The sequence below is a fragment of the Cygnus olor genome (assembly GCF_009769625.2).
Source record: "Cygnus olor isolate bCygOlo1 chromosome W unlocalized genomic scaffold, bCygOlo1.pri.v2 SUPER_W7, whole genome shotgun sequence".
NCBI lineage: Eukaryota > Metazoa > Chordata > Aves > Anseriformes > Anatidae > Cygnus > Cygnus olor.
The window spans coordinates 1,800,956-1,815,688 of record NW_024429078.1 but is presented as its reverse complement, the minus strand read 5'-3'; the positions used below and the strand labels follow the sequence as shown (position 1 = coordinate 1,815,688).

The 14,733-nt window shown below is 44.2% G+C and overlaps 2 protein-coding genes across 2 annotated transcripts in view; one reads left to right on the top strand and one right to left on the bottom strand.

The window, feature by feature from the left end:
• Window positions 1–14,733, bottom strand: part of LOC121063021 (CUGBP Elav-like family member 4) — a 1,483,068-nt gene that overhangs the window by 104,695 nt on the left and 1,363,640 nt on the right. The window lies entirely within an intron of this gene.
• Window positions 1–14,733, top strand: part of LOC121063013 (ubiquitin-associated protein 2-like) — a 106,622-nt gene that overhangs the window by 11,512 nt on the left and 80,377 nt on the right. Inside the window, 1 exon segment of the mRNA XM_040543319.1 lies at window positions 11,513–11,652. Coding sequence (XP_040399253.1) covers window positions 11,554–11,652 — 99 coding nt within the window. The 5' untranslated portion in view covers window positions 11,513–11,553.

Below are 14,733 nucleotides of genomic sequence, written 5' to 3'. Positions count from 1 at the left end.
TTAGAATACACCTTTTTTCGTTCAGTAGCCAAAGCTGACAGTCCTGAATACTTGTCCTTTCCACCCCTGTGGCAGTTCAGCATCTTCCTTAGTTCTGGTACCAGTTTAAACTATGATTAACTTTCCTAGTAAGTTGTTCTTTTGTTGTAATTTAATAGCTGACACTTTGTTTTTGCTGTTGCATGGATCAGTCATCTTGTGGGTATAGCTAACCTGGTGGTAATGGTAGTGATTGATAGGTAGGAGATCCACCAAAAGCTTGGTTTTAAGTCCTGTGCCTTCCAGTTGGTGGGACTGACAGATGCAAGCCTGACATGTCCTTGATGCATGCTTATGTCTAGTGTTGTATGTACTTCTGTAAGCCACAGTTAAACTGTTCTGAAAGTATCCTCCTGACACTGTTACTAGAGGTGTGGGGAACAGTGGTTTTGAGACAAGTCAGTTGCGGTTAATAGAGGAACACACACCATGGTGCAGTTTTAGTGGTTGACACCAGTCTTATCTGAAGTGCTTTGGCTGCTTAGATATTTTTTTTCCTTGTGGTATTGATAGCTTAACCAGAGTGTGACCTGAGATCATATGTCCTTTCCATGTAGTCTTTGAAGAGAACATCCATAACTTGTTTGGTTCATACTCTACAGCTATCTCCTCACCTCTGTGTGTGTCCTGAGTTCACCCAGGTTTCTAGCTGACCCCTGAGCTCATCTCAGAGAAAGCTGTACAAATTATTAGTCTGCAGTAAGCCACCTTTGGTGGAAGGAGCCATGTGAAGACCTTCCAAGGTAGCTGGCCCTGTTTTGCCAGACGCATGTCTGGCTTGCCACCTTCTCCCTGTGCAGGGCCTGCAGCGAGTTAATGAGCTGGTGGAGGAAGCGAGCCTTTCCAAGGTAGGGCTGTTGGTAGAGGAGGGATGGATGTTACATGTTTGGCCTGTGAAGGGGAAATATTAAGATGACCAGCAAAAGCACTGAAAACTCGGCCCTCTGTACAGAATCACTCAAGATTGCTGGTTAAATTACTTTAGGATAGTTTGAGTTGCTAGATTTACTGCTTGACACCGAGTGCAGAAAGATACTTGTATGATTAGGGGAAAGGACTGACTTCTAGATGGACGTATGCTGTGGTAGGCAAACTGTCCTGATGTTGGTTGAGGATATCTTCCTTTACTGTTTGATAAAAGCACCTCCAAAGTTTTATAAGGTCCTTCTTCACAACGAGTGAATGCTAATAGGCATCCAGGAGGCTGGGCATGAAGGATTGCTCCTCAGGAAAGGTGATACATGTCTCTGTTTTCCCACGGATGATCCAAAGACTGTATATGGTATAAGATTGTGATATATATATATATATATATATAAGGCTTTAAACTAGGTAAGAAGGGGGACGGGGATGAAGTGAGGATCAAAGACAAACCAGCGTGGAAGAAGACCCGCCTGGCTGAACAGAGAGTTGTCGCTTGAGCTTAGGAAGAAAGAGGGCTTATCACGTTTGGAAAAGAGGGTGGGCCACTCAGGAGGACTATAAGGATGTTGCAAGGCTGTGCAGGGACAAAATTAGAAAGGCCAAAGCTCATCTGGAGCTCAATCTGGCTACTGCGGTTAAAGATAACAAAAAGTGTTTTTACAAATACATCAACACAAAAAGGAGGACTAAGGAGAATCTCCATCCTTTACTGGATGAGGAGGGAAACTTAGTTACAAAAGATGAGGAAAAGGCTGAGGTGCTTAATGCCTTCTTTGCCTCAGTCTTTAGTGGCAAAACCAGTTGTTCTCTGGATACCCAGTGCCCTGAGCTGGCGGAAGGGGATGGGGAGCAGGATGTGGCCCTCACTATCCACGAGGAAATGGTTGGCGACCTGCTACAGCACTTGGATGTACGCAAGTCGATGGGGCCGGATGGGATCCACCCGAGGGTACTGAGAGAACTGGTGGAAGAGCTGGCCAAGCTGCTTTCCATCATTAATCAGCAGTCCTGGCTATCAGGGGAGGTCCCAGTTGACTGGCGGCTAGCAAATGTGACGCCCATCTACAAGAAGGGCCGGAGGGTAGACCTGGGGAACTATAGGCCTGTTAGTTTGACCTCAGTGCCAGGGAAGCTCATGGAGCAGATTATCTTGAGTGTCATCACGCGGCACTTGCAGGGCAACCAGGCGATCAGGCCCAGTCAGCATGGGTTTATGAAGGGCAGGTCCTGCTTGACGAACCTGATCTCCTTCCATGACAAAGTGACGCGCTTAGTGGATGAGGGAAAGGCTGTGGATGTGGTCTACCTTGACTTCAGTAAGGCTTTTGACACCATTTCCCACAACATTCTCCTCAAGAAACTGGCTGCTCGTGGTTTGGACTGGCGTACGCTTCATTGGGTTAAAAACTGGCTGGATGGCCGGGCCCAAAGAGTTGTGGTGAATGGAGCCAAATCCAGTTGGAGGCCGGTCACTAGTGGAGTCCCCCAGGGCTCAGTACTGGGGCCAGTCCTCTTCAATATCTTTATCGATGATCTGGATGAGGGGATCGAGTACACCCTCAGTAAGTTTGCAGATGACACCAAGTTAGAGTGCATGTGTCTATCTGCTCGAGGGTAGGAAGGCTCTGCAGGAGGATCTGGATAGGCTGGACCGATGGGCTGATGAGGCCAACTGTATGAGGTTCAACAAGGCCAAGTGCCAGGTCCTGCACCTGGGGCACAACAACCCCAAGCAGCTCCACAGGCTGGGAGATGAGTGGCTGGAAAGCTGCCTGGCAGAGAAGGACCTGGGAGTACTGGTTGATAGGCAGCTGAATATGAGCCAGCAGTGTGCTCAGGTGGCCAAGAAGGCCAACAGCATCCTGGCTTGTATAAGAAGCAGCATGGCCAGCAGGTCTAGGGAAGTGATTGTCCCCCTGTACTCGGCTCTGGTGAGGCCGCACCTCGAGTACTGTGTTCAGTTTTGGGCCCCTCGCTACAAGAAGGACATGGAGGTGCTCGAGAGAGTCCAGAGAAGGGCGACGAGGCTGGTGAGGGGTCTGGAGAACAAGTCTTACGAGGAGCGGCTGAGGGAGCTGGGCTTGTTCAGCCTGGAGAAGAGGAGGCTCAGGGGCGACCTTATCGCTCTCTACAGGTACCTTAAAGGAGGCTGTATTGAGGTGGGGGTTGGTCTATTCTCCCACGTGCCTGGTGACAGGACGAGGGGGAATGGGCTAAAGTTGCGCCAGGGGAGGTTTAGGTTGGATATTAGGAAGAACTTCTTTACTGAAAGGGTTGTTAGGCATTGGAATGGGCTGCCCAGGGAAGTGGTTGAGTCACCATCCCTGGAGGTCTTTAAGAGACGTTTAGTTGTTGAGCTTAGTGATGTGGTTTAGTGGAGGACTTGTTAGTGTTAGGTCAGAGGTTGGACTAGGTGATCTTGGAGGTCTGTTCCAACCTAGATCATTCTGTGACTGTGTGAGATATTCAGGGTTGCTCTGCTCACAAAGTCCCTTCCTGTGATTTTTTTTTTTTTAAGTAGCCTGCAAGGCATTGTAATGATTTTGTGTGTGGAGGGCCAGATCAGGTTTGAGTCTTGCTATTCAGGATCCCGTGAAGACAAAATGTGAAATGTTGCTTTTTACATACATGGTAAGGGTGTGTGGCTGCTGAGATGCATGTTTCCCCTTTTCCCGTGACCTTGTTCCTTATCCCTCCTGTCTGAGGCTATGCAACTGCTCAATCTTAGTTTTCCATTTGGTAAGCTTATTCAACTGCCCCACTATTTTGTTTTTAGAGGGTTTAGTTTTCTCTTGGGTCAGCTCACTTTGCAGCTGCACAATCATTAGTCCGATGGAAGGGAAGTAGCAATATTATGTGGTTAAGGAGGAGGGAAGCAGGAGTGTTGTTTCTGGAGAGGGTTTGTAGTTGTGTGGTGTTAGATGCAAGGTGAAATTTGAGTTTTAATGGAACAACTGTTTTGGGTTTTCCCTTTGCTACACGTGGAACTAATATACAACCAATTGGGTGAAATTGTGTAGTAAAACTGACTTTGGTCATGAGTTTGTTTTTTTTCCCCCCCCAAACTCTGCTTAGCTGTCCTCAGCTTGTGTGCGACTTCAGCAAGGCTATGTGAGCTCTCTCTGCAGAGGTGTACTGGGTCTGGCTGGGATGTTAACTTTCCCTGCAGCAGCCCATACAGTGCTGTGCTCTGCACTTGTAGCTAGAACAGCACTGGTATCACGCCAGTGTTGTGTCTGCTGCTGAGCAGTGCTGGCACAGCATCAGGACTCTCTCTAACCCTCCCAGAGTCAGCAGGCTGGGGGTAGGAAAAAAGTGAGAAAGGAACATCACCAGGGCAGCTGACCTAAACCAACCAAAGGGATATTCCATACCATATGATGTCACACTCAGCAATAAAAGGTGGAAAAAGGAAGAAGAGGGGAGGGGTGGGCTCTTGCTGCAAAAACGTCTGATTTTCAACCCTGACAAACCTGTCAGTTCATCTTTTCCTCAGTTGCAATAAAGCTTTCATTTTGTCAAGTACTAGTTAATTTTTACAGGCTTCCCAGTAATGCAGTGTATAATTCAGTCTCTGAGTATTTATTGCAGGGGGTGAGTAGACTTTAATTCTGTTCTGTGAGCAGCTTCTTTGTGTGAAGTTGAAGACATGGTTCTCTTTTACTGGCCATTACTCAGGAAACTTAGAGAAAACATCAGGGGGGTTTACTTTTTTTTTCTTCGCTGTTGCATTTTTTTCTTTTGTGGGGGACAAACCCAGAGAAACAGGCATAAAGAGATTTTAAGTACTGTTGGTTCTTCACTGCCCAATGTAGTAGTGATGGAATGAACAGTGAGTATGCTGTGTATTGACTTAGCCATTATTTTTTGCGATTTTCATAGGCTAAAAGTAGGAGAGTAGAGGATGAATGTATGGTGTGGTCAGTGAAGGGAATAGATTTTCCTTTCTTCTAGCTTGTAGAGAGGGTTAACATAAAAGCTGTTCATATGGTAAAGGTCAAGAAATGATGTTCTTCCATCAAAGATAACAGGAAATTATTTAATTTTTTTCTTCAAGTCCTAAAATACTAGGAAAGGACCTACTTTAAAATACTTCTCAGCAGAAAATCATATTTCAGAAGTGAGCTTGCTGCTATCCCATTTTGTGGTCATCTTTGCTACAGTCTAGTAAGATTGTCTGGTGCAGATAGACCTGAGAGTGTGGTGCTTAGATGGGAAATAACATGCGATTAAGTCTTTCTGGGTTGTTTCTTAAAGCTTCATTACAGCCAATGGTAAGTGCTGATAACTAATGCATCTCGCAAATCCTTACAAGCATGGGATAAATATAGTTATCCCATATAAATAATTAGGGCAGGGAACAATACTTGATTCTTTGTGTGTGGAAACCCAGCCAGTCGCCATCTTAAATGGCATTCTTCTAGCAGAATGGCAACAGAAGATGAAAGCAGTGACTTTAGAGGTAATCAATACCTGAAACACGGTGTCAAGTCATCTGAATCTTGTAGGGCACTCTGTGCCTCTTGGCTCTTCAGGGTCACTAGTGAGTGTTGTCCTCTGACAGCAATGAGGCTGGGTAGGTTGATACCTATTTTTTAGCAGTCTGAAGATTACCTTGGTTGCATGAAAGATAAAGTCCTGAACAGAAGTCGATCGTGTTTTTTTCTGATTTTTAGTATGATTGTCTTGTTTTTCTTTAATCCATGAGAATTTGGGGTAATGTTGATTTCTTCTTCAAAAGTTTCTGTATGAATAAGGGTGCTTGTTGCTTCTCAAGTTTGAATATTTATAAAGCAATGATGAAGACAAGTCCACTTGATGTTTGTTGGATGCAGCTGGCAGATTTTTATTAAAGCTAGGATAATCACCAGCACATACTAAAATGTAAAACAGCATCTGTTAGGCAGAGACGCTAGGATAATAGCAAAGATGAATATTATGAGATCAGCTTTTTAATAATATATTAATGATATTACTTAATGCCATGACTGAAACCTGCTCTGCTGGTGAAAAACATATCCTGTTCAGTGCCCCTACCACATGAGTCTTTTTGGAGCAGCCCCAGGTATGTGAGTAGCCTTTGCACATCTCCAGTCTTTGGAAGATTGAGCACTTATCTCTTCCAAAAAAAGTGCTCTGTTCTTTTATTTGTAGCACCTATTCCTATATTTCTGTCTTCCTTTCCATAACACTTAGGAACACTAAGCCTTGAAATGAGTTTTCTGTTTTGATCTGGTGATGAGCAATTGACTTCTGTAGATCGGGGTGTGCTCTTAGCTAATTATGAATTTACTGAGTCTGATGCAGAATAGTAATTTCAAGCAACAACTCTGTTTTTTAAGAAAGGTGGGTATTGGTATGCAACTGCCTGTTCTCCAAGCGTTGTGAACAGATGAGGGTAGATGACAACTGGAGTTGTATCTGTTAGGTTTTTGGTGGTACTTGGGCTGACAGCTGGCCACTCCCAACAGTCCTCATCTTGTGGTAAAACGTAAAAGAGTACAACTTCTGTTTCTTGTGGTCTGCCAGTGATGGTCTACTCCTGGCCATCGATATTCTTCTGATTTACCACAGAAGAAGGTAAAATGAGACATGAATCCTCTCAGGATCCACGAGCTCAGGTTTGGTGTTGTTGGCTTGGGGTAGTACAGACCCTGAGTAATCAGCACTCTTCCTGAGGAACATCTGATTCTAGCAAACTTCGTTTCCCCTTTCAAGCCACAATGAAAGTAGTGAAGTTCTTCAGACAACAGCACTCGAGGGAAATGCATTGAATCAATGCTTAGCAGCCAGTTTTATCCCCATGCTTTTTCCTCATGCTCATGTTACACTACTGCTGTGGCAATAAAATCTGGCCTCATTGTACACGTATGGTAGTCATGTCATCATGAAGCAGTGTCCTGCAGCCTTTTTCCAGCCCTGTTGCACGAAATTCTTGACTGAGTAGCTTTGTGATTAGAGCATAAAAAAGCAATCATGCTTCTAAGGTGTTCGCACAGATTTCTGCAGTGTTCTTTATCACAGCTCTGTGTCCAGAATCAAGAAAATAACTTTCTCAAGACTGCCTTAGGAAAAGAATTGAAACTGCAAATGTTTTGTTCAGCTGATGGAAGTGAGTATTTAACTTCAGAAGGGTTCTCAAAAGTTGGGTGGTATTGCAGTGCTGGGCCTGTCCCTGGATGCTCAGCAACAGACTTACTGTGTCTTGTGGGGCCTGCCGCACTGTCAGAGGGATTGGTATTCTGTGCATCTCGAGTTTTTTTCTGACTTTCTGGAGTCTAGGTTTCTTGCCCAGGGAAACCTGAACAAAAGTTTAAAGAAAGCATTATGATAGCTTCATAAACCTGCTTTTTGCACTGATAATGTGGTTATTCATTGATTCTTTGCCTTCTTCCTTTCTTTCAAAAACCCAAAGCCAAAATGCAACTTGTTGAATGCCACTTGGGTGTGGAGATGTGTGGGGCTAGGATTTGGTTGCCCTAGAAAAGTTGGGTGTTGAGTTACCAACGTTTATCTTCCCCTTTTGGGTGCTAGAATAGGTGTTGTCATTCCATCACCAGTCTGATGGTGACTTACTATGCAATAATATATCTGCTGTTGTATCTGTATAGGCTTGCTGTACAGACAGCATTTGGGATGATTTTTCTTTGAAAAGACTTTCTCATTTCTAAGTCTACTTATTGGCTTTAGGTGGAAGTGCTTAGTTTTAAATTTTGTAGTGCTTGAGAAGTTAAACATAGCTGTGAACAATTGTTACTTTTTTCTGTAAATTGTTTTTTATTTGGTTTTCTTTATGTAAAGACAGTCTTCCTCTGGAGGTACTAGATTGTAAGCCTTTTTCCACTGATATAAACAAGCATTTTTTTTAATTGTCAAAAAGCAAGTGTGGTTACTTTCTTTACATGACAGTTTTGGGAAGTCAGGTCTTTAAGGCTTTCTGCTCCTTTCGTGCTCAGGGGGGTCTGTTTTATTTAATGTGCCTCTATTTCTTCAAAATACAGCTATTTGGGCTGCTTACTGGAGTTGCGATGTGTTTACAAGGTCAAGTGTTAACTGCTGATGAGGGACTTCTGAACTGAGCCAGACCTTGACATGGAAGCAGAAACACCTGCTGCTCTGAACATTTTCCTGATCTTTATTAAGCAGGTGTTTGAGATTTGTCTTTGTCTCAAATCTTCTTTCCTCATTTGATCAGCAGTTAAAATGAAGTTCCTCTGTTTGTAGTACCCTACTCATTGCTATGACAACTGCTGTGTGAGCAAGGCAATGTTTGTGTTGAGCCCCGTCTCGTTAACTAATAATACCCCACTTGGTGCTCGAAACTCCAGTTGCTGGTGGCATGATGTTGCCCTGCTGCCGGGGGGCATCTCGAAGCTTTGCTTCTCCTGCCCTCTTTGTATCGAGCTGTTGGTTCTGCTTTTAAGGGTGGTTTGCATCTGAAACAGATGCTTTCTGTCTGAAATGGGTTATAGCATGTCGTTGTTGACTTGATGGGATCTTCAGACCTGGTGTTGCTGCCATGGGCTGCAAGGTTAGGATCTGCTTTAAAGATCCCATTATATTCTTAGACCGTCTGTTCCCCTTGGCAGGCTGACCTTGCTGCACACATTCAGGAGTGTTTCAAACATTTCTGTGCCTGTTTTTTTTTTTTTTCAAGTATTCTTTCCTCTGGAAAAACAAACATGGTTCAAACAGCCGTGGCACAGTGTGTGAAGGAAGGGAGGAGGAGAAAAGTTCTGTTCTGGATCCACATCATTCTTGGCTATCAAAGTGTGTGCTGCAGATAAACATGTGCTTCACAAAAAACGAGGTTTCTATTTGTTTTAGTGTGCATGTGCCTCAGTCATGTCCAGAACGTGGATCTCAATATTTTGAGGAGCTCTGTCTAGTGAGAGCAGAAATTAGCATTTGAAATATGTTAGAAGTTCTAGGTACCACAATCTATGTAAACATGACTTTAATTCAGAAATGATGAACAAATTTAGACCCAGTGGAGTTACAACTTCTCAGCAAAACATAGTGTGATCATACACAATCGTATTTGGAAATGCTAGCTTGGCTTTTGGAGAGGTTAGTGCTTGCTGTCATATTCTCTTCAGGGGGGTTGTCTCATTCTCATTCTTACTAGATTCAAACTGTAATGAGCAGACTGATTTTAAAAACAAAACTGACCCTCAAAACTGAAGGTCACTTTCAGTGTATATAAAATTAAGTCATCCTGAAGGCATTGGAAGTCCAGTCAGCATCACTTACCAAGCAGAGAAAGTGATTGTTGCTGTTGACTCAGAGGACAGTCTGTAAGGTCGGTGCCAGGGAAGCTCATGGAGCAGATTATCTTGAGTGCCATCACACGGCGCTTGCAGGGCAACCAGGTGATCAGGCCCAGTCAGCATGGGTTTATGAAAGGCAGGTCCTGCTTGACGAACCTGATCTCCTTCTATGACAAAGTGATGCGCTTAGTGGATGAGGGAAAGGCTGTGGATGTGGTCTACCTTAAAGGTACCTTAAAGGAGGTTATAGCGAGGTGGGGGTTGGTCTATTCTCCCACATGCCTGGTGACAGGACGAGGGGGAATGGGCTAAAGTTGCGCCAGGGGAGGTTTAGGTTGGATATTAGGAAGAACTTCTTTACTGAAAGGGTTGTTAGGCATTGGAATGGGCTGCCCAGGGAAGTGGTTGAGTCACCATCCCTGGAGGTCTTTAAGAGACGTTTAGATGTTGAGCTTAGTGATGTGGTTTAGTGGAGGACTTGTTAGTGTTAGGTCAGAGGTTGGACTGGGTGATCTTGGAGGTCTCTTCCAATCTAGACGATTCTGTGAACACATTTAAAATCAGTGGACAGCCATGAGCAGAGAGCCTGAGATAAGTGTTGAACTTGTTCAGAGCGTGTCCACAGCTACTTAATATTTTGCTTTCTGTCGAACACTTTGTCAGGAGTTTGAGTTACCCCTCTTCGACAGTGTCTGGCTGTCAAAATGTGGTGATCCCAAGGCCTGTTTGTTCAGGCATTTTGCAGACACCCAAGTTAGACCACCCGAAGGGACTGCGAAACAGCTTGGCTTTGGTGAAGGTATTCATGAAGCTGAAGAAACACTGTGTTCCTGTTCAGATCATACTACGGTTGGTTCCTGGTAAAGGCAGGCCTTTTCTTCTTAAATATGTAAGAGGTCATGGAAATAACTTTTTCCTTAGGCTCTGTTGAATGGTTTAACTATCACATTTAAAACAAAACAAAAAAACAGTATTGTGTTTGATTTTGGCCAACAAAAATATATTTCTAAACTGAAGATCATAACAGGGTTAATTGTCTTTTTGATATCCAGGTGAGGTTCCTGGGCACTGGGGATCAGTGTTCGAAGTGGCAGCTTGTTGCAACTTAAGTTTTGGATACATACCACTTTTGAAGGCTAGTGACCAGTTTGGTACATCCTTGTCTGTGTAATCACAGTGGTTTGCTCAGTTTGAGCATTATGCTCATTTGAGCATTATCGTGCCCTGAGCTCGGTGATACCAAACTTGTGCCAGAGCAATTTGCCCTGCCAGGTTGTGTGCTGGGGCTGCAGTAAAAAGACTTTTGCAGCTTTGTGTGTCTTCTGCACAAGTGGTACCACTTGCATGTTGTCTTTGGTTCCATAAATTTGCAGTTTTACTTCCCAGTGTCACGGGGATAGAAACTTGGCAGTTGACCGTGACTGTTCTGAGATCTCTTTTCAGTTATCAGAGCTGCTAAAAGCCATATATTCATCAGGTAGTTTTATGTCAGGTGCCATACAAACACAGGGGAATAAGAAATTGCTTTTTTTCCAAGTGTTTTTAGTGACGGAGGATAAATTGAAATGAAAGTTGACTGCCACAGACAAGACAGCACTGGTGTGTGTGTAGGGAGGTTGGGTTTTTCTTTTATGAACACCTACAACAAAAGCATGTTTAAAGCAGAGTAATAGATAGTTTGGTAAATGGTTTCTCTTAGTATGAGGGAGAACAGAAAACACAAACCCTGTCTACAGAGCCTGGATTTAAAGGCAAGGATCAATGTTTCTCTTACAAATGAGGGATGAGGAGTTGAGTGGGTGTTGGCAGTGACCTCCTTATATGTGTAGGGAAGAGACGAACAGTCTGGTTTGTGAATATGATGTTTGCATTAGTGTTCTGAGTGGGTACGAGTGTGGTGAAATTCCAGGCATCAAAACAGGACAGGAGAGATCATAGAAACTGAAGGAGTCCTACAGCCAGAGCTGGAATCCCAGCAGAGTAGCAGATAAAGTCTACGTTAAAGACCCAGAAAAATCTGGGAGATGTAGTCTGCAAGTACAGATCTAGACAGACCACTGTCAGCTGATAAGAATGTTTTTTTTATCCACTCTATTCCCTCTTCTTACTCTAAAGACTGTGTGATAAATCCAATAATAGAATTTTTAAGCTGCTTTCTCAGGAATCTTGCCTTTGCCAGAGTTTCTGGTAAAGGCAAATAAAGCTGAAGCTACTGCATTTATATGTTATTTGGGTATTCAATCAGAGCCATGCCTTAACTCATGCTTTTTTTCTTTCAGATTTTCTATTTTGTACATACGTTGTTTTGTATATACTGTATATGATGACTTCGGTGGGCAATGAACGTGCCCGGGGCACTCGGGACAAAATGCAAATTTCAACCACACAGCCAATACAACAACAGAAACAAGTAGTACAGGTATGTGCCACTGTATAATCATCTTTGAATTCAAAGTAAGCATGTAATGATATGCATTTCTTCCACAAGTCAGTAAAAACTAAGAAAAGATGGAAAAATTAAAGACTTATTTTGGAAGAGTATGTTTGAAATCTCACTTCAATTGTTTAGTAATCTACCGCAGCCTTAATTTGTTCGTGTATTTGTCTCTCTAAACGAGCATTGTTTTTCAGTGATATTTCCCATCAGTGAGGAATTCTATGCCTGTGGTTGTGTCAGGATTTTTGTTCTGCGACCTTGGTGTCCTCAGATTTTCTTCCTCTGTATGCTAGTCTCATGATGCTAGAAGATCTCTGGTTGATACAGGTGTTTGGGTGGGTTGGAAAAGCTTTATTAGATATGTGCTGTGTTCTACAGCATGATTCAGTGTATCTGTAAGTCACAGAATTGCTTGCAGTGTCTTCACAGAAAGCGAAGTGAAGATCATCAGTGGATTAAAAAGTATTTTTGAGTATCTGAGATTAGCTCATTGTTCTGATTTTTCAGCAGCAGAGTAGTTAAGTTGTGTACTTATCTGGGTTACAGAGAGTGCAAAATGTTTCTGCTTCTGGCAACTCATTCTCTTGTCAAGTACTTCTCCAAAACTGGACTCAGTCCAAGAATTGCGTCAGTTCTCTGCTGGCGGAGAATGCATCAGTCTAGAGGTGCTCCCCTGGGAAATGGTCTTTCATCATTTTCAAGGCTGATTTTTAATGTGGAGAGGCTTCCTTCCTGTTTTATACAGTATTATATGAGCTCAAGCCCTCATCTCTATGCATTGCAGTGTTTTGCTTACTGGTGATTCATACTAATGTGTGGATTTAGAAAGTCACTTTCAGTAGGTGAAGTTGAATTCGGTTTTGTTTTTAATAAGTAAGGTTGCAGGAGGGTAGTGAGCAGGATGACCTCTTACCCAAACTAAAGCACAAAAAAGAAATGTGTAGGCAGGGACACGCATCCTGGGAAGATTATAGGGGTACCATCCAGGAGTGTAGGGACCAGATCAGGAAAACCAATGCACAGCTAGAGCTAAACTTGGCCAGGGATATAAAGAAAAACAAGAAGGGGTTTCTACAGATACATAAAGGAAGATACAGGAGACTGTACCACCCCTGATGAGATAGGTCCTGGCCATGACTCACATGGAGAAGGTTGGGGTACTCAACTTTTAGCTGCAATCTTCACTGGTAGTTGCCCTTTCTACAACTCCCAAGCCACAGAATCTCAAGGCAGGGACTGGGAGAATGAAGTTCCCCCACCGTAGCAGGAGACCAGGCTCAAGGCTATCTGAGGAACCTGAAGGTGAACAAGTCCGTGGGACCCAATGAGCAATGGCACAAGTTGGAACACTGGAAATTCCATATGTTAAACAAACAGTTTACTGTGAAGGTGGTCAAATAGTGGAATGAGGATTAGAGAGGTGGTGGGATCTCTGTCTGGCCCCAGGCTGTTCCTCTGATGGGACCCGCCCTCAGTATTACTGGAGAACCTTTCCAACCTGTGATTCAGTGGTTTTAAACAGTTGGTCTTAAAGAGCACTTTGTGCATTTTGTTGGTCTATTATTTCTACTTCTTGCATAATGGATACTAACTTGGTCAGTTCAATGGAGAAGATGGCTTAATATACAGCAATTATGTTTTACAGCACAATACTTCTCTTTTCTGTAGAGATCAGATGTGCCTTCCTGCTTAGTTAAGCTTTAGAGATCAACAGAAATATGTAGTACTGTTTAATCACCACTGATTTTTTAAGCTAGAAGAATGTTGCTTTCCCAAGTGGAGATTCCATTCTCATATCACAGTGATGATAATTTCAGTTATTTAAGGATCACAGAATCATCTAGGTTGGAAGAGACCTCCAAGATCACCTAGTCCAACCTCTGACCTAACACCAACAAGTCCTCCACTAAACCATATCACTAAGCTCAACATCTAAACGTCTTTTAAAGACCTCCAGGGATGGTGACTCAACCACTTCCCTGGGCAGCCCATTCCAATGCCTAACAACCCTTTCAGTAAAGAAGTTCTTCCTAATATCCAACCTAAACCTCCCCTGGCGCAACTTTAGCCCATTCCCCCTCGTCCTGTCACCAGGCACGTGGGAGAATAGACCAACCCCCACCTCTCTACAGCCTCCTTTAAGGTACCTGTAGAGAGCAATAAGGTCGCCCCTGAGCCTCCTCTTCTCCAGGCTGAACAATCCCAGCTCCCTCAGCCGCTCCTCATAAGACTTGTTCTCCAGACCCCTCACCAGCTTTGTTGTCCTTCTCTGGACTCGCTCGAGCACCTCCATGTCCCTCTTGTAGTGAGGCCCAAAACTGAACACAGTACTCAAGGTGCGGTCTCACCAGAGCCGAGTACAGGGGGACAATCACTTCCCTAGACCTGCTGGCTACGCTGCTTCTTATACAAGCCAGGATGCTGTTGGCCTTCTTGGCCACCTGAGCACACTGCTGGCTCATATTCAGCTGCCTATCAATCAGTACTCCCAGGTCCTTCTCTGCCAGGCAGCTTTCCAGCCACTCATCTCCCAGCCTGTGGAGCTGCTTGGGGTTGTTGTGCCCCAGGTGCAGGACCTGGCACTTGGCCTTGTTGAACCTCATACAGTTGGCCTCATCAGCCCATCGGTCCAGCCTATCCAGATCCTCCTGCAGAGCCTTCCTACCCTCGAGCAGATAGACACATGCACTCTAACTTGGTGTCATCTGCAAACTTACTGAGGGTGTACTCAATCCCCTCATCCAGATCATCGATAAAGATATTGAAGAGGACTGGCCCCAGTACTGAGCCCTGGGGGACTCCACTAGTGACCGGCCTCCAACTGGATTTGGCTCCATTCACCACAACTCTTTGGGCCCGGCCATCCAGCCAGTTTTTAACCCAATGAAGCGTACGCCAGTCCAAACCACGAGCAGCCAGTTTCTTGAGGAGAATGTTGTGGGAAATGGTGTCAAAAGCCTTACTGAAGTCAAGGTAGACCACATCCACAGCCTTTCCCTCATCCACTAAGCGCGTCACTTTGTCATGGAAGGAGATCAGGTTCGTCAAGCGGGACCTGCCCTT